General features: G+C 44.5%; 1 protein-coding gene across 1 annotated transcript in view; it reads right to left on the reverse strand.

Moving 5' to 3' along the window:
- The window catches only part of LOC309889652 (netrin receptor DCC), a gene marked incomplete at both ends in the record, with an annotated part of 357,636 nt that overhangs the window by 85,893 nt on the left and 245,150 nt on the right, over positions 1-26,593 (reverse strand). Inside the window, 3 exons of the mRNA XM_082782596.1 lie at positions 17,959-18,008; positions 23,345-23,483; positions 23,962-24,110. Of these exons, the coding sequence (XP_082638722.1) occupies positions 17,959-18,008; positions 23,345-23,483; positions 23,962-24,110 (338 nt within the window). The remainder of the gene's footprint in view (positions 1-17,958; positions 18,009-23,344; positions 23,484-23,961; positions 24,111-26,593) is intronic.

A 26,593-nucleotide genomic window follows, 5' to 3' on the forward strand; every position in this document is an offset into this window, starting at 1 on the left:
GAAACCACAGCATCATTCAGGCTGCAAAGACCTCTAAGATCATCTAACCTAGTCCCTTTTGTCCCCTTGCATCCCATTTTCCTCTCTATTTTGCTCCTTTTAATGAAGGGTTCAGGTTAGCCAGCTCTGCAGTCAAACCAAAGCTGCTGCCTCTGACTGGATCTGGCCCCAAAGCATCAATAAGAGCAGCAGTCATATTTTTTCCTTCCAACTTTCCATCCCAGCTGAAGCCTGTCCTGAGGATGACATTTCTGCTGAGACCAACTGTTCGCTAATGGACTCTATCCTTTTTTATTTTGTCTCCAAAAAAAAAAAAAATTGCATTTCTAGTGGAAATTACTCGAAGAACAGTCCATAAAGGGTAATTGCCTTTTTTTTTTTTTTTTTTCCAAAGGTGATCCACGCAGCCTGCCCGTTCATTGTCGTTTCACAGGGATCCTACGACCAGAGAAATGCTCGCCTTTATTTTTGAAGGAAAGGGAAAAATAGCAAACAGCTTGATCCTTATACCTAGGGTGATATAGGGTATTATTCCACTTACAGTTACATTTTTTTCTATTTACGGACAAAAGATGTAAGCTCATTTTTTTTGACTTAAAAAATCAAATGAATGCTGCTACTGAAACATTCTTTCTGCACAGATCCTGGGATGGGGAGGAAGGAAAGACTTTAACATTTACAAATCCAGCGCGACCATAGCCAAATACGTCATATTCCTGAATACGGCTCATTCTCACTTAAAATCACCCCTGAACAGAAGGATGAAACTGAAGGAAATCCCCATCCACTCCGTGGAGCACAGGGACTTGATAAAAACACCCAGACATCCCAATTGCTTTGGTTTTGCTCTAATGAACTCTAACCGCAGGCTGTGATGAAGATGTACGATCCCTTGGGCTGCATGCAAGTATGAACTACTCCAGGCTCCAAATCCTTACTCCTGCTGCTTTTTCTCAGCTACCAAGACAACATTCAAAGCAAAACGTTGCTCAAAATACTTGAAATCTTTTACAGGACAGTGAAAATGCAGTCAGCAGCTTTGTGGGATAACTGTTGTGTTTTTGTTGTTTTTTTTTTTTTTTTCTCCGTATCTGCAATCTCCCTCCCATTCCTGGCACTCTGGGACTTATTCAGAAGACACTGGGGCCACTTGAACTGACCCATAAAAATATATGTTTCCACCAGTTAACTCTTTCAATAAATGCCATTAGTTATGCCACTTTTTGACAGACGAACTGCCTCCATCCCCTAGGAACTTTCCCACCCAGCACTTAACCTCTTAAATATTAGGCCGAACGAAAAACTCGACAGCTTCAGAAAGTGCCGAAAATCTGAATCCCAATTTGACACCACAAGGTATTTCCTTAGAATAAAAGTATAAATCTAGATGTCAATAAGTTCACAAAACTCAGAAAAAAAAAAGAAGAAATCAGATTTTACAGAGGCAGTGGAAGCTCTCAGCCAGGCCAAAGGGAGCGTGGAGGAGCAGGCCTCATGGCGACCCAAGCATGAGGTGCTGGCTTTTCTTTACTTCACAACAACTATTTCTGTTTCTGGAACACAAAGGAGCCTTCTCCAGATGAAACAGGCCTCCTCGAGGTCCAAGCACCTCTAATGAAGGTGCGTCCTCTCTTGAAATGTTGCCAAGGAAGAATGGGAATATCTTCACTTTCATGGCGCTGGATCTGCCAGGCCAATACAGATGTGACAACACTGCTTTCATCGCCAGTGTGTAAGATGATTTTGATAAAAAATAGGTGTTTTCAGGGATTCCCTGGCATCAGAACAACCGTTTCTTTTACCAGGACATTGGACGTGCCCCGTCACGTTTCCTTTTCCCTGCTCACATCTGCCACAGGCCCTGATGGTGCAGCAGCGGCAGGCGACGTGCTGTGCAAGACAATCAGCAAAACCACCTCCGTGACCAACCTGCTCACTCACCAGAGACACTAAGTAAAGTTCAAGCACTGGCAACACTATTTACTGAGCTGCAGAACGGATGACAGTGTATAATATTGTCTATTATTCCAGATAAGAAAAGGATGAGAAGCAGTAAATCAGGCAGGATACAGGGTCCAGCTACGGCGGGAATTATCAGTGAGGTGAAATATTTTGGTTTGTAAATATCTTAACACAAATCCACACCGAAAGGCGGTAAGAAGTGCCAGAAATCCTTGTGATCGCTGTTATATTGGTGTTTTGTCACAGTGGGTAGCACGACAAGGTCTTGAGCCTGTGTTTGTACACGCCTGGAGTTCACAGTAATGCAGGTAATAACAACAGCAAGTGCGGTGATGTAACTTTTATTTTGCATGCCTGGTCTAATGAATATCTGTCCCTGGGGTGCTCAGCACACATATACTGGGGGGAGAGAAGAGCATAAAGTGTACACAACTGTAAATGTCAATGGCAAGGCAGCGCTCGCAATGGCACCCAGGGGCATAACGAGAAGTGGCGGAATAACATTAAGAAAGGGAAAATTTAGGGTTTTTCCTGAAAGACAGATAGTGATACCAGTGAGTTGTGTGCGAGGGACACTCGAGCAATCCCCCAGCTAATGCGGTGGGAAAACACCACCACTTAAAACACTTTACAAGTACCTGGGGGCAGTGGGGAGGAGCAAAAACCAACCCAAACCCATAAAACTGGCTGCTGGGAACGGCGGTACATTAGCAGAGTGGCACCAGAGGACACAACAACTCCTTCCAGCTCTAATTTCAGTCATTTCATAGGGCAAACCTTGACCCAGAAATTATTTGCTGATTCACCATGACCGCCAAAACAACCCTCTTATATCCAAGCAGTTAACCTCAGCTACAAGTCCCTTGTACTCTGGCACAGCTGAGTATGTAACTTCATCACCAAAAGCACAAATAAAGATCCTCCTGCCACATTTATTGCTATGTTTTTCTGACTTTTTTTTCTTTAAAAGGTCAATATGAAAAAAAAAATATCTTGAATTCTACCAATTAAAATGCAACAGTGAAAAGACCTAAGGATAATAAACCAACAGGATGCTATTTTTATTGATGCTACCTATTTCTTTGCAATTATTTGAGTACAAGAAATGTTATTTCATTAACTGTCCTGGGTATATATTCTGCAAGACGCTGCTGTTTTGTTTCTGGCCGCCTGGTCTATGCTGACAAATGGACAGAATTATCGAGCTTATGGGGAGAGAGACATTATTTTAAGGGATGGAGGGGCAACATGCCTCCTTCACCCCGGTCCGAGGCAATGGCTATCACCATCGCTCTTAAATTAATCGCAGCAGCTGAGCCAGGTCAGCAGTGACCCCAGCTAAGAGCCAGGGAACGCACACCATTCATTACAGACACACTTGCAACCAAGGGTGAATAAGGGAATATTTTCTCTTGGTGTTTTCTCCTGGACCAGCAGAACAAAGCCGTAACTTGTAATCACGGGCGCAGAATCTGGGAGAGCAAATGGGCTGGAATAGAGACATAAACCATGCAGAATGTGCGGGGACAGAGGACCTGCACCTCTGCATCGAAACTCGCTGTAATTACAGCTCTCCTGCTCCTGGAAGGCAAAATCAATACGGAGTTAATGGGGCTGCGATCCTGCCCACGCAGCAGAGGGGAGGAGAGCCGTGGCCATGCCGATATGCACCCTACAGCCCAGCAGAGTGATGCTGGGGTGACTTCCCCAGGCCACAACAGCCCCAAGGAATGGGAAATCCTAGGGAAAACCATAGGAGGTGTGACACAGAGCTGGCTGCCACGTGCTGTCCCTGCTTTGGGAACACCCTTTTTCCAGATATGGGGGTTGCCTGGCACTAATCTCCAATCTTTCCATCTTAGCACCGGCTTTCGACTCACTTCTTGTGTTTGTTTTCAGCTGCCTTTTTGATTTTTCACTCTAAATTGTTACAGAACAGGATGCGTTTGCGCGTTTCTTTTATGCAACGCACTAAAATGTTGCTGAATAGCAAACACTCCTTCACTTGCTTGGCTTATAAATGAAAAATAAAAGCATAAAACAGTGAGGGACGGGTCTCTGTGAAGGCAGAAGACCCATTTTTCAAAAGCTGGTGGACGCAACCACCAGCCAGAGGGCTGTGTAACCCCGTGCAGTGAAACTACAGTTTTCACACTGGTGAAAATGGACATTTTTGAGCCTTTTGGGAACCCAAACACTGAGAAATGGAAACCCCAATCCACCGATATGTGTCCATCCCTGCCAGAAAGCTCCTATTTAGTTTTTTTATTTGCATGCATTCTTCTTAACAGCGATTAAAAATAATAATAATCACGGAAAATGTCAAAAAATCCCATAAATCTGTACACCCCACTGCCAAGCTGCAGAAGGGAAATTTGTGTTCACTAATGGCACTGGGCCAATATAGCTGCGGATGGTAAAAGACCATATTGCCCACGTATCTCTGCATAAGAGGCAATTAAAATATGATGGTAGGAAATGCTAAAGAAAATGAGGGAAGCGCAAGCACTTGTTGTGCTTTATTTTTTTTTATATACGAAATAATACAATAAAAATAAAACCCAATTAAAAAAAAAACTCTGCCAATGCTGCAAAAATCTTATGGCTCATTACAAGCCATCGGAAATCGAAGGCAGACAGACACCCAAATTATCTCCCAGCTTGAACCAAGTGTGCTCAGACTGAGTCCTGGAATGAATGACTTCTGGGTTTATGCCAGGCTACAGCTGGATCCCGCCTCGGTAAACTTTTACAAGCCATTCCAAAATTTCTCGTGGCTCATTTTGTCGTGCATCAGCGGAGGAAAAGGTCCTTGCCCTAATGAAATAGGTGTTCGCAATAAATGCTCAGCAGCTGGTTATATGACTGGACACATCACTTAGCTCCTTCCATATGCTCTTATTTCCCTATGTGAGTGGATAAAAGACCTTCAGAGGTTTGGGGAGCAGGGGAATGTGCAAAATTATATTTGCCATAGAACCTCCCTAAAATTAAATATGATTTTCTGCCTCTATTTCCGTACCCGTTTCTTTCTTATCTCGAGTATTTTTGAACTGCCAGTCACTCGAACCATCCTGACTTCCAGAGTTTAGATGCAAAACCATAAAATATCGAGCTCAGTGAAAAGAAATTAATGAGTGTTTTCTTTTTCAAGGGTATTCTCTGGCGAATAGCACCAGCTAACCGACTGTGTGCCGGGCAAATTGCTGGCTGGGGTGATTAAATCAGAGCTTCTCAGAAGCAACGTGCCTGTCAGACTTCATCGAATTTGGTTACGTTAACACAGTTTTACTTTCTTAAAATGTAATTAGCAATAAATTCAATGAGAGGCTTCGATAACATCGTTCAAAATAAATAGGAAATGAGAAAACGCCGGGAGGGACAAGAAGGTGCTGCGGGCAAAGCGCACCAGGGGGAGGAAAGCACACCAACCCAGCAGGTTTTTGGTGTTTTTTAAACATTTTATAATTAAATATATATATAAAAATCATGTATAAATAGGTATATATGTATAAATATGTCTGTATAATTCAAAGGAAAAGCCATGTAAGGTTTTTTTCTAAAAAGACCCCGTGAAATGCTGCAAAGAGCACCGAAGGCTGCATTGCTCCGCGGGGGCAAGCGGTGCTCAGAGCAGCCAGGAAAAGTCTCCCCTTGTCCTCTAGGACTTCCAGGACTTTAGGAACACGACTTATTCATAAGCTTTTAACTAGTCTTAGGATTAGAGGCCCCTGCATTTGACCGAGCCAACTTAATTCTCTTGTGTCTGTAAGGAAATGTTCTCGGGGTGTCCACGGGATTGGCTTCCCGCAATTAATCCCGATTCTTGGCTAATTCTAAAATCTTATTAAGCCCAGAAGGGGGCTGGCGGGACAGCTGCCTGGCAGCATCCGTCACAGCAAGGGTCTGAGGGACATCCCCAGCCTGGGCTGCAACCCACAGCTTCCCTCTGCTGCCTGCAGCCTGCCTTTACTGCAGCAAACCCACCCCAAAAATAAATAAGAACAGCAGATGTTGGTGCTTCAGCACAATGATGTTTGGACTCTTTTTTTTTTTTTTTTTTACAAGCATATTTAGGCTCTGCACTCGACTGCAGCACGTAGCAGCTCCGACGAGGTTTTTAAACAGCTGGAAACTTCAGAAAACTTCAGTAGGGATGCTGGATATAATGAACACTTAAGCGGAGCTGCAGAAAACCCGTGCTGAAAATAAACTCATGAATATGCAGGAGATCGACTAAAGTTTGTTGCGGGATATTGGGGGGAGCAGTTATGCTTAAATAGCAGGTAAAGAAGCAGAGAGCAAGCAAAAAGAGTGAGGTTTTTGGTTAAAAGCAACATGTTTGATGCTGGAGTCACTGGAGGAGCAACGACTCCTCGAGCAAAGGCAGCGAAACCTCTGAACCGAAGGATGCTGAAGCAGTGGGACCTGGGGGACCGAATTACCTGTGGGACTGGGGAAGACATCAGCCTTGGGCGAAAAGGCTCCAAAAATGTCCACGGGAAATTTCCACTGCTTCTTTTTAGTCCCTATCAGGAGACAGAGCTCCCCAGTTTTCCTCCTGGGCTTTCCACGGCACCAGCAACTTGCAAACGCCGATGAAATGAATTTATACGTTCATTTACCCGTTTATTTTCACAGCACCCTCGTGGAAGGGATGACGTTATCCCCTTCTTCCACTCGAGTGGGAAAGATTAAGCTCTGCTACTTTGGGGTGCCCCCTTTCAGAGAGGAAACCTGGCAGTTTTAGGGGAGTTCATCAAAGGTCGGCTGCTAGACGGCACAATTAAATGGAAATAACTCATGAGCCCCTGGATGCATCCTGTGAATAATGATTTAGAGGATTAGAGTTATTTCTTGCACAAACCTGCCTCTTGGAATAAAAAGCAGGGGATGTATTTATGCATTTATTTATGCGTTCCCCCTCCAAAAAAGCCACAGGGCCAAAAACACCGGTGGCATCCAAAACTCGGGCAAGCCAACCCTGGCTGGCTGCTGAAAGAAACCGTGCAGAAGAGGTGTTTGGGGACACGGGGATGAAAAGGAAGCCTCGCACTCGGAGCCAGCTTAGGAGGCTCTCTATTACACCTGAAATGCTATTGGTAATTTCTCGCTCTGTTTATTTGCTCCCCCAAAATTGACTGTGGAAGAGGCGTGTGGCTGCGCAGGGAATCGTATCGGTGCCGTGGGACGGGAGCAGGCTGTGCTAAAGAGCTGCACGGCTCCTGGCGGCTGCAGGATGAGATGCTGAGGACAGGCAGCAGCGCTCGGGGACTGTCTGACATGCAAATAATAATAAAACGCCAGTGTACAGACACCGCCGTGGACTGTCATTGCCTGGCGGCTGATAGGGGATGAGAGGAAGCATGGAGCTGAGGAGCGAGCTTGGTCCTGCTTCGCGGTCTGAATATTGTCATAAAAAATGTCATTCCCCTCTTCCAGCTCCTCGAAGATGAAGATTTATGAAAAAGAAGACCACTTCAGCAGCCCCAGGCTGCTTATCGATGGGTTGAGGACAGCGGAAAGTAAAAGGAATGATTTTGAAGTGGGAAGTTTCCATCATTAAATGAAGGACCGCTGAGCTCTCATGTGGGTGCAGGAGTTTCAAGGAGGCTCATGCTTCACCAAAACCACAACTTTATATCTGACAGCATCTGCGTGGAGGTTGAATGCCCTTGCATTTATGTACATGAACCTTACAGCTTTCATTAACCCGTCTTTGCTCTCAAAACAGGTGAAACCCCTGCTCTCGATGCTGCTTCTCATCCTGCTCACCCAGGATCTGTGATGCTCTGGGATCACGCTGCCCACCTCCCGATGCTGTAGCACAAATCCTGCGGCACAGACCCTCACACCCCATACCCAAAGCATCCTTACTTTGCTCTCAGCGAGTTCACACAGCGCTGGATGCTGCTCCTCACCTCCTCCAGTGTGTTTCTCTCACTTGGACTTGCCCGGGTTCGCCTTCTCTGCATCATTTGTGTCTTCAGCTCCGACACCACTGCTACTCCCTTTTACAACCCTGCTGTTCTTTTCTTTTCCTTTATTTATTTATTTTTATTTTTTTTTTTTAATTGCAAGATGTTCCCCAGTCAAAACAATTCCAGGAGAGGCATTAGAGCACGGAGGACTAAATAACAAAGAAAACCACGGAAAGCCACGTGCGATGCAATCTGGCAGCGCTGCAAAATTAAAACAGAGCGAGGCAGAACTGGAGATGAGTGAATTATTTACAGCGAGCAATTTGTCTTCCTGTCTGCTTGCGGACAAGGAACTGGCTTGTTTCCTCCGGCTCATTCAAGAGATGGGAACAAAACGGTACTTTGGGATTCCCTGCTACAGGCTAAAAGGCTGATAGAAATTCAACCTACGGGTCACCTAGGATTACGTCTGCTTCTTATTGAACAAGTATGGAAGCATTTTGATGGTGAAAATTTGGATAATCTGGTTTCATCCAGCAATGCCCATGGTTTGGGGCTTTGGCATTGCGTACCCTGTGCAGCTGGCTCCCATCAGGGCACAGTAAATAACAGAAATAACAGAAATAATATAAATATCGTTGTGCTCCTAGGCAGAATGAGCGCTTTGAACCATCTTGTTCTCAGTGAATAGGAGGAATAGAGAAGAAACTTGGAAATTGTTGCACTTGCTGGCTCCAACGTGTGATTCTGGAAGGCCCTGAAATCCGTAATTCAAGGCCAAATCGTACCGGCGATCAGAAAACTGACAAACATATTTTGAAGACGCTTAGGTAACTTCAAAATGAAATCGGGCTTCAGCAAGCTACGAATTTGGGGAACGGAAAGTAGGGCACTGCCACAGACAGCTGGAGCAAACCCACAGCATTGAAACCTCCGCTCCATAAACCAGCGGGGATTAAAGCGCAGACCTGCCAGTTCTCAACCCAAAGCATCCCCTCTTTCTATTAAGTTTTGATATTTTTTTTTTACAAGCAGCTCTGCCACATTCAGATGTTTCCTCTGGTATTAAGAAACAATGCTGTGCTTATCAGGACTACCGCGACGCCAGCAATTTGCAAGGAACGTGTTTATAAATGCACCGACTGTTTACCCCAACACATCAAATTAAGGGGAAATATATTTAGGAACAGATTTGTGCTGCTTTGGCTGGTGTGATTATAAATTATTTTGTCAGCCTCGCTGCCTAATTGCTAAAGGATAAGGATCTCTTAAGGGAAAAAGCAAATATTAGAACAAGCGGAGAGCAGGCTTAGTGCCTGGGAAGCACATGAGTGTGAACCAGCCCCTCGATCTCTGGCTCACCCTCGCCATCATCACAGTGTTTTTTGGAGAAATCTTCTCTTTCTGTTTCTTCTTTCCAGCCCGATGAGTCAACGTGGGGCTTTGCACAAAGAGAAACAGGAGGGAGCCTTTCAAGGCTGGGCTTTCACTGTGTAAATCTCCGATTTGGAAGAAAACCATCGTTCAGTCACTCATCCAAAGGAGATATTACAGGTCAGAAGTATTTTTTTCCTGCTAGAAATGCAAATCAGGCAACTTCCTTCTTTCAGTGTGCATTAAACACCCTTTGTCTTTTCACTTCGGTTGCAGCATTTGATGGCCAAATGCTTGGTCATGGCAGGTCGGCGCCCGCGGGGAAAATTACTGTTTAGCATCACCCTAAACCAAAGGTAAATACAGCTGTACACACCTCAATAAATAAAAAAATAATAAATAAATAATAAAAACCAATCTCCTTTGACTGAATCCATCGCTCTGTGCATGTCATATGCCACGGGCTGATTTTTCAACCTGCATTGACGTTAGGCACAACCGCACAGAGCATTGAGAGTACCTCTCCCCAGTCCTTTACCAGATTATACAGAAGTTAAAAAAAAAAAAAAGTCAACTGAAATATTCATGATTCAGCAAAATCACTGATTTTTTTATTTTTTTTAATATCCTGCAACTTATTTTTTGCTCAAAATTTAGAAATGGAGTCTGTTCTTCTTGGTTTTTATTTAATATTAGTGCCTTCTTTATACCATGGTTCTTAAGCACGTCCAAACCATAGATGTAGAGTTAAATATAAAAAGATAAAACGCCATGTAAAGACATCATGCCCTTTAGGTGAAGATGGACTGCATGAAACCAACCTCATCCCGGAGCAGAGCTAAAAGCTTCAAAAGTTGCACGTGCAGAAGCGCAAAGCATTACCACGATAGTGCTGCAAATATTGCTCATATTAGAAGGGAGATGGGTATTTTAAGCTGAGATCTTTCTTTCCAAAGCAAAGCAGAGTTTATGTTTTCTTGCACAGGGACAGGAACCTACAAATATTTTGGCTCCTTCCCCTTAGGTCCCATTGCGCCGGGGCATGGCAGCAGCCGGTATCGGCTCCCTGTGGCCACCCGCAACCTTGCCTTTCTCCTTCCCCGGCTCTTTATGGCTTCTCTCAGAGATACCCGGGAACACAGAGCTCTACTAATCAGTGTCATAGCTCGTTAATTTGGTTTATTGGTCTCTGGGTAAGCCTCGCATGCTGCACCGTTCGGCAGGCGCCGAGTCTTTATCATTAAGAGATAACTGCCCAGAGCTCCCGCTCGGCGTGTTGCCTGCTGCATTAAGTGGCTTAATAGTACTGCTAAATTTATCCTAAATGAAAAGGTGGCCGGAACATTCATCACCTCGAACAAGGTTTAATCAAATCCCATAACATAATGAACCTGCCCAGGTTTGACACCGTAACCTTTGAGGGTTTCTGTGCGCTCAGCGGCAAGGTATCAGACGGGGACGATGCTCTTCAGTTCTCACACTACTCAAGATAAATAGCTGGAAAAAGCTCTTGGAACTTGTGCCACGCAAGTATTTTGACGGCCACAATTACAGTGCTTCCCTGATAACGACACATCTTCCAGCTTCATTAGTTCAAGGGATATTTACGGAGAGAATGACCCCCAAACAGTTCTGGTCTCAGAAATGCGGATAATTAATATTAAGAGAAAGTATCGATCCATGAGCCATCAGAAACTTTTCTGCTCTTAAAGGTTAAGCTCAGAGCTTGTTTCTATCCTTCCCTAATAAGTAATACATTTAAAGGTTAAAGATCTCTTGCTTGACGGTCTTCTCCTTAAGTAGTATCTTTAAAGGTTACTAGCATTGTTTCTAGAGGACACTTCACTAAATAGTGGCGACAGTCACTTTGATTTTACCTTTGCTTCTTCTAAACCACTCAGTATCGATTCCGACACGAGATGCTCCTGGACATCATTCATATTTACTTTCCCAACTTAGATAAATTCTCTGAACGTTCATCATAGTTTCAGAAACAACGCTATTTTACCCTACGTTGCTCCATCTGGCAAGAGAAGAAAAAACAATTTTATCTTTCCTCCAATCTCACTTTCCAGTATACGCAGCTCATCTTTCCCTGCTGCCATAACATTTACATATATCTGAAGAGTTCCAGCCTCCACGGTGCTTTACAAACATTAGCTAATTACAGAAATTACCACGTTTTTCACACTTGGCAAATATCATGTTAAAATCCAGCTCAACCACCCTGCTGGCTCTTCAGCCTTGCCGTACAGAAACGTCACCAGGCAGCGTGCTGGAGTTAGCAGAGGAAAGCTTCTCCTGATTTTTTTTTATACTCATCAATTCAGCCATCATCCCTGCTGGAAGGAGAGGTTTGGGGGATGGCAGCTTGTTTGACTGTCTGGCTTAGCTCTATCACCTTGATTTTCCCCCAAAACCACCACCAGAAGGACAGTTTCGGTATGCAGAAGTGCCTCAATTAGCAATTTTGTTCGTATTTTGGTAGCAGTGCTCTCAGCGAGTCGATACCCGGGAAGGATGCTCAGCATCCCAGCAGGACGGGGGACAGCAACATCCCCTTGCCAGCACCTTGCGCACCCTGCTGCTTTCTTAGGTAGATTTAAGCTTAGTTGGTGAGAAAATGGATAATTACCATACTCGTTTGGGAGAAAAATGCCTCCTGTGCCAGCTAAATGTCTGACATATGATGATGAAAGGCTCTAAGCAGGATAGATGGCACCTACTTGAAACAGTCTGTCCAGCCTTAAAAGAAACATCCTTGCTTCTATTGCTTCGTCATAAAGGGCCCAATCCATCCTCATCCTTCAGGGAGCCTGCGGCGCTGCACCGGCGTGATGTACAGCTCAGCAACAATTCCTGCGAAGCTTTGGATGCATTTATGGCACATTTTAATGTACGTTTAGCAGCAGAGCAATTTTAAGCAGCTAAGCTAAATGCAGCCTGACAGAATGGTTGATCTCCGGGGCTGTGCACCGCTTGTCTGCAGCGCAAAGCAGCCTTCAGACCCAGATGCTAAGGAAAGAAAAAAGTATATTTTTTTTTTCCAGTGGCAGCATCTGGCTCCGGTGTGTCACGGAGCATCCCAAGGCAAGTGTCTTCCAGTCTGCATCCTCCTCCGCAGCAGCAGAAAACAATTTGGGGATCAAAATTGGAGTGAGGAGGAGAGGAACGAGTAACATCTTACCCTAAAATGATGAAAGCTTTGTGCCACAGGTTGCTGAAGAGCTGATAGTTTGGTGATGACGTTAATTTGGGGACCATTCAACATCATTTAAGATTCCATCTGAGCAGCAAACCTTTGTGTAGGTGATGGAAAAGTTCAGACACGAGGTTTGTTTTCTTTAGGTCCCAGGTTAACGTAAAGCATCCCATACAAGAGCGCCTATAGAGCAGGCAGTCGGATGCCTAACTTCGATTGTCTAAGTCTTTTGCATAAAATTATTAAGAAAAGGGACAGAAAAATTGCATAAAAAAAATCAGTCTGATAGAAAAAGTACAGGTAGCCCAGAAGGATCCATCTATTAGGACATTTAGTGGCACTCAGCACCTTAGGCGCCGTTCTCCATTACAAAATGTTAACGAGTTTGAAGACGATTAAAAACGGAGCTCGCTGATGGGATGCTGACCGCATTGTGCCCTTGTCTGGGCTCCTCACAACATCAGGCTCAGCCACGAATCCAGCTCAGCCATCGGGGTCCAGCACCGCAGCCCCCTGGACATCCCTCCGCAACCCCACAGCCAGACTTCCTCTAAAATCAGGCAATTTTTGTCCCCATTTTTGTCCAACTTCAACACCACCCTGCAGCCCTGAGCGGTCCAAGTGGCCATGAATATGCAGCATCTCCAGAAGCCACGGTTGCGAGGTGCTTAAGCAGTGTGAAATTAAATGATTTGTTCGGGGCGGAGGTCCTGCTACCCGCCAGCCTACCCCTTTTGACAGCAAGAGACGCTCGCCGTAGCTGCAGAGAGTTCAAGGTGTTGCGTATTACAAAGATTTTGCTAGGAATAATTGACCACATGAGGCAAGAAGCAGGGAAGAGTTTTGCTCGGTGAATGTTAAACACAATTATTCAGCGTAACGAGCTAAGGATAATAGGAAAGAGCTGCAAATGTGGTATTCAAGGGTACAACCCACGGCTAGCACTCGCTTAAGCCAAATTCTCCTTTGTTAAATTTGAAACAAAAGCCTCTCTTTTCCTACCGCAAGCCAGTGATGAAGACAATGAAGAATCTTCTTCCCCCAGTTTATTTATGGCACTTCCAAAAACCTCATAAACGTCAGAGATGTTGGGTAGCAAACATTACAGGGCATGACGACAATGAACTTTTTATTTATAAAGACAAAGATGCGCACCCACGAAACGATAGAAAAAAGAGATTTGTTAGCATTCTCCTAATCTTCACACCAGGTTTCCATACAAAGCCTCTTCTACAGGATAATTGACGGGAGTTTTATATAAAATAGTGACTTTCTGGGCACTTCTTGTGATGTCCTCACCTGCACTCTCCCTCCACCGCTGCTCCGTGGGCCCGCTTTGTCAACGAAATGAAACATGGCACAAAATAGCGACTTCAAGCAGTGCTTTGGGATCACACTTGTTCTCTTTAACAAGTGTTGTTTTTTTTTTTTTTACAGAAAGGTTTTCTTTTAGAAGACAAAAAGGTTGGCAATTTGTTTAGCTTGAAACTGCAAGTCTTGGACTTTTTTGTTTTCCAGCCGCCTGCTGTGGAAATGGTCCCCTTCTTTGACCTCTGCTGACGAAGGTTTGGTAATTGTCCCATTGTTTTTGAGCAATGTGCTCCATGTTTTTTCTAGAAGGAGAAGCTGTAGGTGCAGGTATTTCTTTGACAAAACTCTATTAAGCGTTGGACGCGTCCTTCTCCTTAGCAAAGAAGGCTATTTTCAAACGAAATAAACTAGAAATGAGTCTCTTATTAGGAACAAGCCACACGTTAGTAAAAAGAGAGGGCAAAAAAGGGCATTTTCAGCTTTCATGTTGAATCAGGTTCATGCCCAGAATTTAATGGCAACAGACATATGCACACCTACGTGCGTATCCTTCCCATCACTGCTCTTTCTTTTGGCCAAACTGGACGCTACACATAATTAATTCATAGGAAAAGAAAATTGGGAATCATGTAGAAAGCTTTGAAAGAAGATTTCTTCCTGAAATAACTCTTGGTTGCTCGCTACCAAGAGGCCAGCAGTGGTTATTTCTAATAACCAGCCAGCGGTGATTACGAGCCCCCATGCCTTTTGCCGGTTTCTCAGATCAAATTCTCCTCTTAATTGTCTCAGCCACGTCTGCGTTGCGATTTACAGTGAAATCTCTTTTAGGCAGGGAACTGTATTTCTGTCCCAGTCCTCACCGTTATCAATTCTGATCTGACTGAGGTCTCCAGTCCCAGAGCCCCATCAATATTAAGCAATAATCACGGTAATAGTAATTCACGTCGAGCATCTTCCATTTGCTTGGCCGTCTCCGTCATGTTATTAAATTAATAGATCTGCCAGCACCAAAGAAAAATAGCAGCGAGACAGAAATCTTATTAAACCGGAGATAAAAATTTAAACAATTCTGCAAACGACCAAAGCAAAGTCTTGGGTCTCTTCTGTGCACGGCTCAAACCCGGTTAGCAAACCATGACGGCTGGTTATTTGTTTTGATTGCATCAGTCCGTGCTTTTTAAGCGTTTAATTGAATTAATTCTCAGCAAGGGCTGCCAAGAGAAGAAAAACAAGAAGACGGGCAAGACAAAGACTGCAGAAGTGCAACAGGAGGCTGGGTTATCACAACCTTTTACAAAGGTGAGAAACTGCGTACTTCGCCTCGTTAGGAGTCACATTAAAAAAAAAAAAAAAGGGAAATAGCATTTCAGGGCACGATCTTTGAAGATGGTTCTGCTTGAAAGAAAACTTTTTATTCCTTGAGATTTAGTGAGCTTAGCTCATTTCTGCTATATTTGCTGTTTCTGGTTGCCTAGATGTAGATATTTCAACTCTATTCCCATCTTACAAGGATTTTATGTGGTATGTGGGTATGGGCACTTCCCTACATCGTCCCTACCTGCAGGATGCGGTCCAGGAGAGCGCAGAACAATTCCACATCACTTTTTCTTTCCCGTAAAGATCCACGATACACCCTTCAAACACCTTTTTACACAGCTGTCAGCCTGCGAGCTTTTAAAACTGATACTCTCCATCAACAGTGGGTGCTTTGGAAAGCCATAGATCTCCTGAGCAGAGGATGAATTTTGGAGCAGAGGCTCACAGTAGACTCTTTTACCCCACCTGTACAAAATAACTCTACCTGTAAGTGCAAATAACCCAATAATACATCCCAAGGTGGGAGCATCCATGCCCCATCCCATGCAGCATCGTAACCCGTGTCTTATTTTCTATTTTTGTTCAAAGTGCTTCAAAATGGAAACGCTCAGCCTAAAAGGTCACTAACCATGATCAACTGCTCGGTGACATTTTACCTTGAGAGTAAGGAAGGAAAAAGTAAACACGAAGCTTTGGAACAAGATGCGCCAAGACGACAATGCCCTTTGGGCACTGCTTGTAAGACAAAAGTAACTGCAGCAGAGGGAATTTTGAAATAAATAAATAAAGATCCAGAAGGTTTGATGTCATGAAAGCAAGCAGGGAAGAAAAAGATCAGCCTGACAGGTACTCAGTGGTCCCGACGGATCGGAGATCCTATAAATGTTTCTTAAATTGCGGTTTATCCTAGTCAGTGAGCTTTGGGCTCCTGCTTTTGGGCAGCTGTGCAAATGGATGTGGTGAAGATAACGTCCTAGGGGACGTGCTGATAAGACACAGATGGGTGGGAATTGCACCTTTCTTTCACATGCTGAAATTTGAGCTTTGCAATGTCCTAACGAGCCAGTGAAAATCAATGAAATGAGCTCCAAAACAAGAGCTTCTGCAGTGCCGGTAAATGTGAGGAGTAAATAAAAAGGAGCAATCTCACCCATCTCTCCGAAAGCATTCAGAAGTAGCACTCATCAAGCACGAAGCGCAATTAACACCTATTATGTACAATATTATCTTACGAAAGAATATTAGCCCACTCCATCATGGAAATGGTACAGGTTTTTCTAAGAAGGGAATTACGGCATTGAAATGAAACAAATGAACGCTTCCGAAGAAAATTGAGATGTGCTCATCGGAATAAGCAAGACGACAACAGACCTACCTGCACGTGGTGCGTATAACCCCATCAGTAAGATATTTCTTCCCCACCCCTCCTTTCCCTCAGGACCAGCTCTGCTTCTCGTTATTCCCAGAGATTTTTCTGTTTAATCATGCCACAGTTACATCTATTACAGACGTTAATCTGCAATCAGGGAACAGCTTCTGCTGTTCTCTCCTCAGTTGAAGTGGCACTCCTGTTGCTGAAGCCTCTCTGAAAAAAAATCACTGCTTCTCTTTCGAACATTTTTGGGGTGTTTCAGGGCTTATTTTAATGAGATCTTGAAAGGAAATGAGGCTTTTCATTCCCACGTGCATGGGAATATGTGGTGTGTCCACCTGAGGAGTTCACCAATACATTTTTGATGCTTCTCCCCACTTCCCTTAAATGCCATGAAGTCTCACATTGTTGAATATGACATGGAGAAAGAAGGAGTTGGGTTGAGAATGACCCAGTTGGTGTCCCCACATAGGGAAAACCTACAGCACTGGTAAACTTGTTATAGGACAGGAGAATCCGTGCGGGATCTGCACAGCAGGAAAGCTCCAAGGTGCCGTGGCTCTGCAGCAGGATCAAAATTCACTTTTTGAATCCTATTTATACATTAGACAAAGCTGTTTTATAAAATTATTCACATTGCTGGTCACACACAGCTCCATTTTGCATAGGAAAATACCACAGCACCTGATTGCCTTTTATCTTTTTCTCACATGAACCTCCAAGAGATCAGAATACATGGTTTTGTTCATGGTTTTGCTACGATTCACTGATTTTCAGTTAGTAATATACGAGTTTTTTCTTGCCTTTGTTTCTGTCTCCTCATGCCAATGCTGAAATATGGCACGGAAATGTTTTAAAAAAACAACACGGAGTTTTTCTTCTAATGAGATTTCACCCGAGACGCTTTTGTGCGAGTCAATGCACACAGGTAAGCATGCAAGAAAGCAAAAATAAATCCTCGCAGAACTCCTTAAGATCGCAAAAACGGTATTTTGATCCTTTCAGGTATGGCCACCCTGACCTTTTTTGCCCTTTACAGTGACACAGGACAAGTTGCAATGGCAATCCCAAGGAGGGATTGCCCAGGGGGAACAGAAAACCTTTTGGTAGACACACTTTTACTCAGAGAACCACATTCCTTAATGATGCTCAGTAACACAGCTCCAAGTACACCAGAATAACACCCAAAAAGCCACAGAGGAGCAAATTCCTCCTTGATTCTTAGCATTGACAGCACCCCAGGCTAATCTCATTCATCGACTACCACCCACCTCTGCTGGACTGATGCTGTAGTAGGGCTTTTTTTTCCTAATTAAGAAGTTTTGGAGCATAGGTGACATTTGGGCCTGTGGAAAGGAAAAGCGGAACGCCTCCCAAAATCAAATTCAGCCTCAGAGGAGGGATGAGATGCAGATGGTGGAGATGCAGAGCCTACCAAAAGCAGGGACACCTGCACGCAGGATCACCGGCCACGAGATGCTGAGCACGGGCAGACTTACCCTGGAGTTGACCACTTCCAAGGAGACGTTCTGGGGCATCGCACTGGGCACTGAAAGGGAAGAGAAACAGAGAAGTGGGACAAGGTGCCATCAATAGCCAAATCCCAACAAGCTACACCCAATATTTCTCCCGTCGGACAGAAAGGAGCATGTTTTTTTCCATGTGGTTTATAATCTGCTCACAAGCATGCACATCATCCAGGTGGCACTTCAGAGGTCCCCTAGGGAGAGAAAAAACCAACTGCATCTGCTCATTCCTTCTCGTTTGTGATAGACCTATTAGCAAACCCTTTAAACAGCCATTCAGCGGGTTCCCTGCAGTGACACCGACTACTTGAATTCATTTCTTTGTTAGCATCTCGGTCGAAAAAGGGTAGGAGCAGGGCAGAATTTTTTCTGGTATTTATTCATCAAGGTAAGTGCATTTTGAGGACGCATCACACGCAGACTGACCGGACGCCCCTCTCACTGCTACCTTGCTTGTAGAAGGATGCTAGGAGGGAAAAAGGGCATTTTTTCTCCAGATATTACTTAAAAAGCAGCGTTTTCCATTAAGGCTGCAATGTGACAAAACAGCCATTCAGGTCATCCGCAACCAAGTACTTCCTGACAAATTTCTTCCTGTTTTCCACTCTGCATATATCTCTTTCCAATCTGCTCGTACAAGACCAGTTCAAATGTATATTCATTCCTTCAGCAGATGGCCAATATTAATTCAACTGCTGAGGAGCCAAGAGCTTTACAAATATGTTCTTAGTTGTGATGCATCAGCTCCCTGACATGCACCTCAAGCTTTATTTCCCTTCTAGAGAAATATTGCCTGCCTAAGTTGGCCCTGAATTTGCAAAAAAAAAAGAACTGAAAAAGGCCCATGGTAAATACCCAATTTAAGAAGAGTTGGCAGCCTGATGCATTAGGGCAAATGAGAGAAAATGATTTTTCAGTGTACAGTTATGAATACATCAAGCCAAAGCTGTGCTCTTTAAACCATTTTTATGTGACGTTAACAAGAGCACTCGGGCAAAATTATTGTTTCAGCTGCCCGTGTTTAAATTGGTTCAGCAAAGATCTACACCAATGATCTCAGACCTGAAGCATCTCAGAGATCGAATGAATTAATTTTGTTTATTTAAACGGCGTTAAGAAGTGTTTGGTTTATTGTCGACAGCTACCTGAATGGGAGAAAGACTTCTGGTTGTAGGGAATAATTTAATAGGTAAAGACCTGCGAGCTGGAAGCCGTGTAGAAAGGGGACATAGTTTTCATCTTCAGTGAAAAATGGAGGAGAGTGGCACCTTTAGCACCAAGCAAAACGTGGACATGACTCATTTTGTAACTTGCTTTGGCCAAAACTTCTGGGACTGAGGAGAGAATGAATGGGTGAAAGCCAACGTATTATATCGAGGGCACGATGGGGACCACCTTGAAGCATCCTCAGTGCACAGGATTGATCATGCATTTGAATGATGCATTTGAATCACAATAGCCTGAAAATTCATTGTCTGGGGGCAATGGTACAGCAAAGTGAGCAGCTGTGATGGCACAGCAAAGGGTGGCTGAGCCACCTTTCCTCTTCGTTGCTGACTTTTATGTTTTATGGCCGCTACGCATTATTCTCCTACCAGATAAACTTATCTTCATTTTTCCTTTTCCATTATTTGTTTGTCTTTATTTTTCTGATTATTTCTCTTTGGCGCACACTTGTCATATTACCCAATTTTGTTGCACTCGTACATAATTGATGCACGCTTTATCTTTCCTGCCAGATCTTTGATCAATAAGAGAAATAAATCCAGCCCTGACCCAGCATCAAACTCAATCCCTTCCACGGCAATGCCGGGCGTCTTCATTCCTTGTTTTCCACTCTGAGTTTTCTGCTTTACTAAATGGGAGACCCCGATTTAATGTCTGGGGTTGCACAACCATCAGCCAATTCCCCTGGCAAACCAAGCGCTGGAGAGATTACAATTACGTCCTCTGCTTTTCCTTCTTGATCGAATAAAGCAATCGGATGCACCTGGTAAAACTTTTGTGGATGATTCCCAGCTTGATGATGCCGAGAAATTAGAGCAGAACTCATTTCATCGATACGCAATGAGCAGAGACGGATGCATCCAGGGATAAATTCAGCCCCTTCGTCTTGGCACGAAGCTGGGTGAGATGAGCCTCACTGCTGGTGATGGGAAGAACATTTATATGCAAAGCACTGAGTTTTGGTACTTCTAACTGGTAGAAATAATAATAATAAGAAGAAAAAGAATGGTTCAGTTGGAAGAGCCCTTCAAAGCTCATCAAGTCCATGGGTGGACTTGGTGAGCGGTCATTTTAGGGCCAGCCAAAATTGATGAGGGCATTGTCCGAATGCCTCCTGATCATGATGGGCTTGGGACATCCATCCAGAACCCCTCCAGGAAGATGGGCTATAAATTTTGTTTAAACCAAGTACTCGGGAAGCATGAAAGAAGACCGGCTGCCAATTGCCGGAATTAAATGCATTTTGATAAATTCACGAGCACGATAGCTCGGAGCATTTCTGAGATGGCACACGGCTCGGCCAAACCTTATCGGAGCTGTATTTTAAACAGAAAACTCAGCAGCACTGAAGATACAGTCTGCTCCTTGATCTGGTGAATCCTGTCTGGGGTCCATAGCTCCTGCAGCGGGGTTGCCACACTCAGTTCCTTTGACTGGGGTTTTTTTCTCAGATAATAGATTACATCCCAGAGCTTCAGAGGAAATGTCTGCGTACAGATGTGCAGGATCCAACGGCACGGGCTTTTTTTTTCTTGTGGTGAAGCTACAGACCGTATCATACGCTGTACAGCCAAGGACTGGGATGGAAAAAATAACTTGAGCAAGCACACTCGCTTTCCCAAGAGGAAAGAAGGCTTAAAAACGATTCTGGTCCTTTTACAAGATGAAAGGAAGCAGCCCAATCCCAAAGACTTCTCTACCAGTGAGTGGGGAGCAGAAACTAACACTGTTTTAGAAAGTGATGTGGATATGGGGAACTGCGGGCTTTCTCCTCCTTTTATCGCTCACCAATAAACCAGGATGGATTAATGGCTTCTCCTCTCCTCTCTGTAGGTTGATAGCTGCACACAAGTTATTTCTTGCTGTTTTATGGGGCAGAAAAGGCCTTAACCCTGGGAAAGGTCTTTTTTTTTTTTTTTTTTTTTAACCATAAAAGAAGGAATTGCAGGAAGGTTTGGACTTGTGCTCTCCATTCCCTCATCTCCTTCCGTACAATGAGATGCTGGGACTACCACAGTAAGAAGGATGAAAAGAAATCCTGGAGGCATTTTCTCTTCTTTTATACCTGCTCCTAACCCTTTTTTTTCCCCCTTTCTGCACATCCCCTCCTGAGAGGGGGGTTTGTTTTGTGGGAAAAGCTTTAAAACAAAACCAGAATTAACAGATTCTTGCTTAATTGCAATTACCCTGGGATACCCCAGGTTTCAAATGTCATTTGGATATCGAGAATGAGTTATTGGTAGAGAAAGAGCCCAGGAAGAGCCTCCTCTTTAGCAGTGATTTTTGTTCGCAGACAGGTGAAGTGTTTGAAACACTTGCGGAGGATAATTTCCAGCCTCATGAATAACAATCTTTTCCCTTTCTCACTTATGATGACATTTAAAACCAAAGTGGAGTACAGGGCCGCAGTTCTACACTTCACGGCGTGAATTAAATCTGCATACATTATGCAAAATATTCATTTTTCACTTGTTTTCCTTTTGTTTTTATAATTATAAGTGTGAAGTAATTTATTCTGCCAAGATCCAGCCCGTATTAACAGGGGAAACTGAATTAACCGGGGAGACAGAAGCAGCACTTGAAAAAATAGTGCAGAGGTGTCAAATATAAAATAACGGTGCCAAACGAGCTGGGGGCTCGTGGATGGATCCCACTGAAGACAGAGCCTGGAGTAAGGCAGATTAAAATAGCATTGTCTTGGGGGTTTCCCCTACACCTTGTCACCTGCGTGGCCTGGGGACTGTGCTGCAGCCACCTCAAAGAAATGCAGGAGCTTCTCCAGAGCACGATATCCCTCTCATCTGCTGTTTTTCTCCAGGGTTTATATAGCTTCTGCTCCTGCTGCCCAGAAACTCATATTGATTTTTTCAGCTGCTCAGCTGTGGAGAAGCGTTCAGAAGCAAAGGAGTTCGCCAGACAGACAGAAAATCGCCACTCCTAACCTCAGACTAAATTTTTCAGCTGGTTTGGGTAGGATAACCAGGGAGAGATACAGCATTCGTAATAAAATTAGGTAGAAAGTGGTAAATATAAACATTTTTCCACAAAGATGACCTTGAGTTAGTGATCCAACCCCAGGGCAAGCCAACTGGAACTCCCCTACCTTCCTTTAGCAGCACGGGGGAAAAATAAGTTGTCAGAATTGTTATCAGAACTTAAACCATTTATAAATTTCACCACAAAAGCTCGGTTGACACCTCTTGGATCATCTTTAAACAAAGCGTTGGCATGGAGAAAAATCCCTCCGGCTGTGGGGCTCAGTGGGGAACTGTTCCTGAAGCACCGGCACCCTCCCGTCTCTGCTCTCTCTTCTGCTTTCCGGGCTCTCTTCTCCCCTTCATTTATTCCTCCTTCCCCCAGCAAATATCAGCTATTCTCTTTTAACCGTAAGGGCTGTATTTCCTCTTAAAACCAGAGAGAACTGCCTGGCAGCAAAAATATCTATTTGGAAAAGTCAGCCTGATGGAGATCCTTCTTGGGCTTTGCATGCACCCACCCCACTGAATTTTATTATTATTTTTTTTGTCCTTTTTAGGTTTTTACACCTTTGTGGCCAAAGTGACTTTGATATAAGTGACTTTGTAACTCCTGCTTTGGCTAGGTCCACGAATCAGACTCAGTGTCTTCACCAGGAGTAAGGTAGGTGTAAACTCTTGTGTTGGCCAACACAACTAAGTGCTTCCTAATGCAAAACCCAACTTGATGTACCTCCCCTGTGTGTCCTGGGAGCCTGGGGAGGATAGCAGGGAAGCTGCTGTGACCGAGCAGAGGGTGAAGCACGGGCACATCTGCTGCCCCACCACATAACATGCAAGGAAAAGGCAGGCAGTTGTGTCCTCCAATGCCATTGCAATGAAATAGCTACAGGAAATATCCACACCTATGCTCGAGTTAGAGAGAAAATAGAGCTGTGCAGCATCCTCATTATTAGATGTAGGTATAATGAAGTGAACCAATTATCCCTGGAGATGAGCATTAGCTCAGAGCACTGCAGGCAGGTTATGAATCTCTGGTTTCCGTCCTGCACGCTGAATAACTAAATTGCTTCATTACTGTTTCTTCCTCAACGTAGAGAAAAAAAGCACCACAACCTCAGCCCAGCAACCCTTTGGGTCTTTCTTTCTCCACTTACCATCCGAAAGCGTGGTGACGGTGACATCCTCGGTGGAGACGCCAGGGCCGTAGCGGTTGTAGGCCAGGAAGCGCAGCGTGTACTCGGTGAACTTCTTCAGCCCCTCGAGCCGGTAGGAGAGCCCCTCCACCTCCACGTTCTGAGCACACACAGACAGCAAGAGGTCACCAGGAGCAACGCGAACACGGGTGAGCAGTTTGGGGACCGATATGCTGCTCTTTGAGAAGCTAAACCTTTATTTAAGATGGAATAAAGGGCAAATTCTAGCAGAAGAGGTTGTTACAGGCATGCATCCGCAACAGGAACTTTTACTATGAGCAGCTGTCAGTCTCATGAGAGGATGTGCCGTTTCTAGGCTGGATTTGCATTATTTTACCCTCCTACAATAAACCTGGAAGAAGTTACACGAAGCAACTAAACCCACGTATTCTACAACGATCACACGTACAACCTGCTACCAACATCTTGATGGCTTAGCACAATGTAAAGGGGGAATTCTAATGGGTCTTTAAACAGGATTTAACATTTTGTTGCAATTTCAGAGCAAATAGAAGAGGGCTTTCACCAGCATGAAACAGTTTCTGCAGCCCAGGCTGGATTCCCCCCTTCCCACTCACCTGCTCCCTTCCCGTCGCTGTCTCCGTACAGAAGAGCCTGTAGCCTTGCACGGGGCCGTTGGCGTAGGCAGGGGGATCCCAGGACACGAGGATGGAGGTAGGTGAAGTGGACACAGCCCGCAGGTTTTCCACCGGCCCTGGCACTTGCACTGCACGGGAAGGAAAGGACTGAGTGAGATCTCCGCTCCCGTGCTGCTCTCAGCCCCCACATGAGGCGTGACCCTCAAAACTTAGACAGTAAGAGATGAAAGGGAGGCCAAACCCACGAAAAATAACACCAGAACAAGGTGACAATGTTCATGCAGGTGAGGGAAGACACCCAGAGCAGCCCCACGGACAGGAGCCCACGGGTCTGGCCTGGCTGGGCACAAACACATAATGACAATATGTGACAAATAATGACAATATAAGTGTTGACACAAATAATGACAATCAAAGTGTTGAAATACCTGGTCCTTGAAACTGATATTTAATTCATTTAAGCTGGTAACTGTAGAAGTTTGCAATAGTTTTAGCTCTAAATAGAGATCATTTGAAATGCAAAGTGTGCCTTAACACCAGATTGTGGTGGGTGAAGAAACACAGAAGTCCTCAAATGCCAACCCCAAACAATCCCTTGCCATTGTTCAAGGAACAATAGCGGGTCACCTTTTGTTATGCAGACTGTCTCTTAAAGTGCTCCAATTTCTCTCTGCATGCAAATTATGGCACATTAACTACATCACACTCAGCTTGAATTAGTTCTTAAAACAAAAGAGCTGAAAATCTTAATAAACTCCTACAAGCACCAGCAGTCCTCCTCCTGAACATCAGCCACCACGGGTCTCCGTTGGACCAAATCCCAGTGGCGAAGGAAGGTTTTGAGGAGAGAATCCCTCCAGTTTATCTGTGCCTTCACCTTGAACTCCAGCAAAATCGGAAGAAAAACGAGCGATAATCATGGCCAAAATGCAAAGGTAGAGCAGGAGGTTACTGCTGAACACCTTCAGCACCAAATAGCATCTTTTTACTTTCAACAGAGCGCGTGCCGTAGCACAAAATAAACTCCCCGGCTATTGTGCGCACGGCACGGCACCCGCACGCCTTTGATCACATGCAATTCCATCTTTAAATGTTAACATTTGAAATATTTTGTATTTTCTTCCCCCGGCTTTCCCTTTTCATTCCATCTCATGTTTCCGACAGGCGTTGTAACGTGCTTAAGGTCTCGATATTTGCAGCGCACACAAAGCATTTCGTAATCTTCCCTGATCCCTTCCGACAAGCAGTCATCTGGAGAAAATTGGCATTAGGTTTTCAATCTTTTCCTAAATTCTGATTTTGCTAAGTAGCAGAGAGGCTCTAGAACCACTTTACGTCCCATTAAAATGAGACATTAAATCGTATTTCTTCTGAAGTTGGTCTTTTACAACTAACAGCGTCCTTTCTCTGAAAAAAAAAAAAAAAAAGAAGAAAGCAAGGAAGGCTGGCAGAGGAACAGCATATTTTCTGTTACCATGAGTTCCACGTAAACACTTCAATATATTTCCAAAAGCACTGTTTCTCTGAGAATGCCCTCCTGCTCCCATAAAAGATGGGTTCAGTAGCTCAGACTTTTTCATAAACACGAGCAACAACAACAGCTTGGAACGATTTTGCTGCTGCTCTCCCGACTGCCAGTTTTGGGGTTATTTGGGGGAATTGCTCCCATTCAGGAGTCCATAAAAAAGCAAATAGTTCATGTGCACTTGGCAATACTTTGAGTGCCTCCAGAGAAGGGCCGTAACTCCATCCCTCCTCCCATCCTACAGAGCACAAGTGCTGCACATCCACGTCCCGGCCCGGCTGCTGAAACCCCACTCATGTGGGGTGAGCTGGAATCCTCTGGCAGGAGAAATGACACTCAGAGGCATACCTACAATGGCAAAGCTCAGTCAATGTGGCTCGTTTTTGGGGTCAGAAGAGCTGGGGGAGCTGAAGAGGACTTCAGAGCTCGGGGAGGGACACTAGCAGTCTTGGCCACTTGTAGGCTTTCAGACCTCTAGTGACCCTGCTTTGTTGTAGGGTCAGAAAGAACTGGTATCCCTTTTACAGTCAACTGCTTCTTGAATCCAATTTCTGCTCTCAGGAGCCTTCGCTTCTCTTGCACAGTTTTCCTCTTTGCTGTCATTCGCTTAAAATTTTGATGATAATAGTTATTAAGATCCAGGAAAGATACCAGTGCCTAAAATAGAAATGTGGGCAGCTACGTCAAAAATTGCTTGGCAACTGCCTAAACATGTTTAATATCCCTCTCAGACCTGAATTTTTGGGCTCATGCCCAGGTCCCACTGGAGACCGGAGAGAAGAGCAGCTGAACTCCTCAAGGAGCCCTCTGGCAGGTACAGGATCAAGTAGTAACCCCCAAGACCATTGGTTTGAGGTCTAGAAGATGATATTGAACTTCTTTTGGAGCTACTGGTGGGCTCCAGCCTTGAGCTCTAAGTATTGATGCAGAATTACACACGGCAGCCTTGGGACGAGAAAGTAGAGCCCTAAACATCACCTTCAAGTCGAATCCCCCAAATACAAGCTGAAAGCTCACAGTCCTGCTTGTTTTATTTATTTTTTCCTCCCTCTTTCTCTCTCTGGTCCCAGAGATCTTGACCTTTGC

Source organism: Aythya marila, assembly GCF_965140915.1.
Source record: "Aythya marila genome assembly, chromosome: Z".
NCBI classification, from domain to species: Eukaryota; Metazoa; Chordata; class Aves; order Anseriformes; family Anatidae; genus Aythya; species Aythya marila.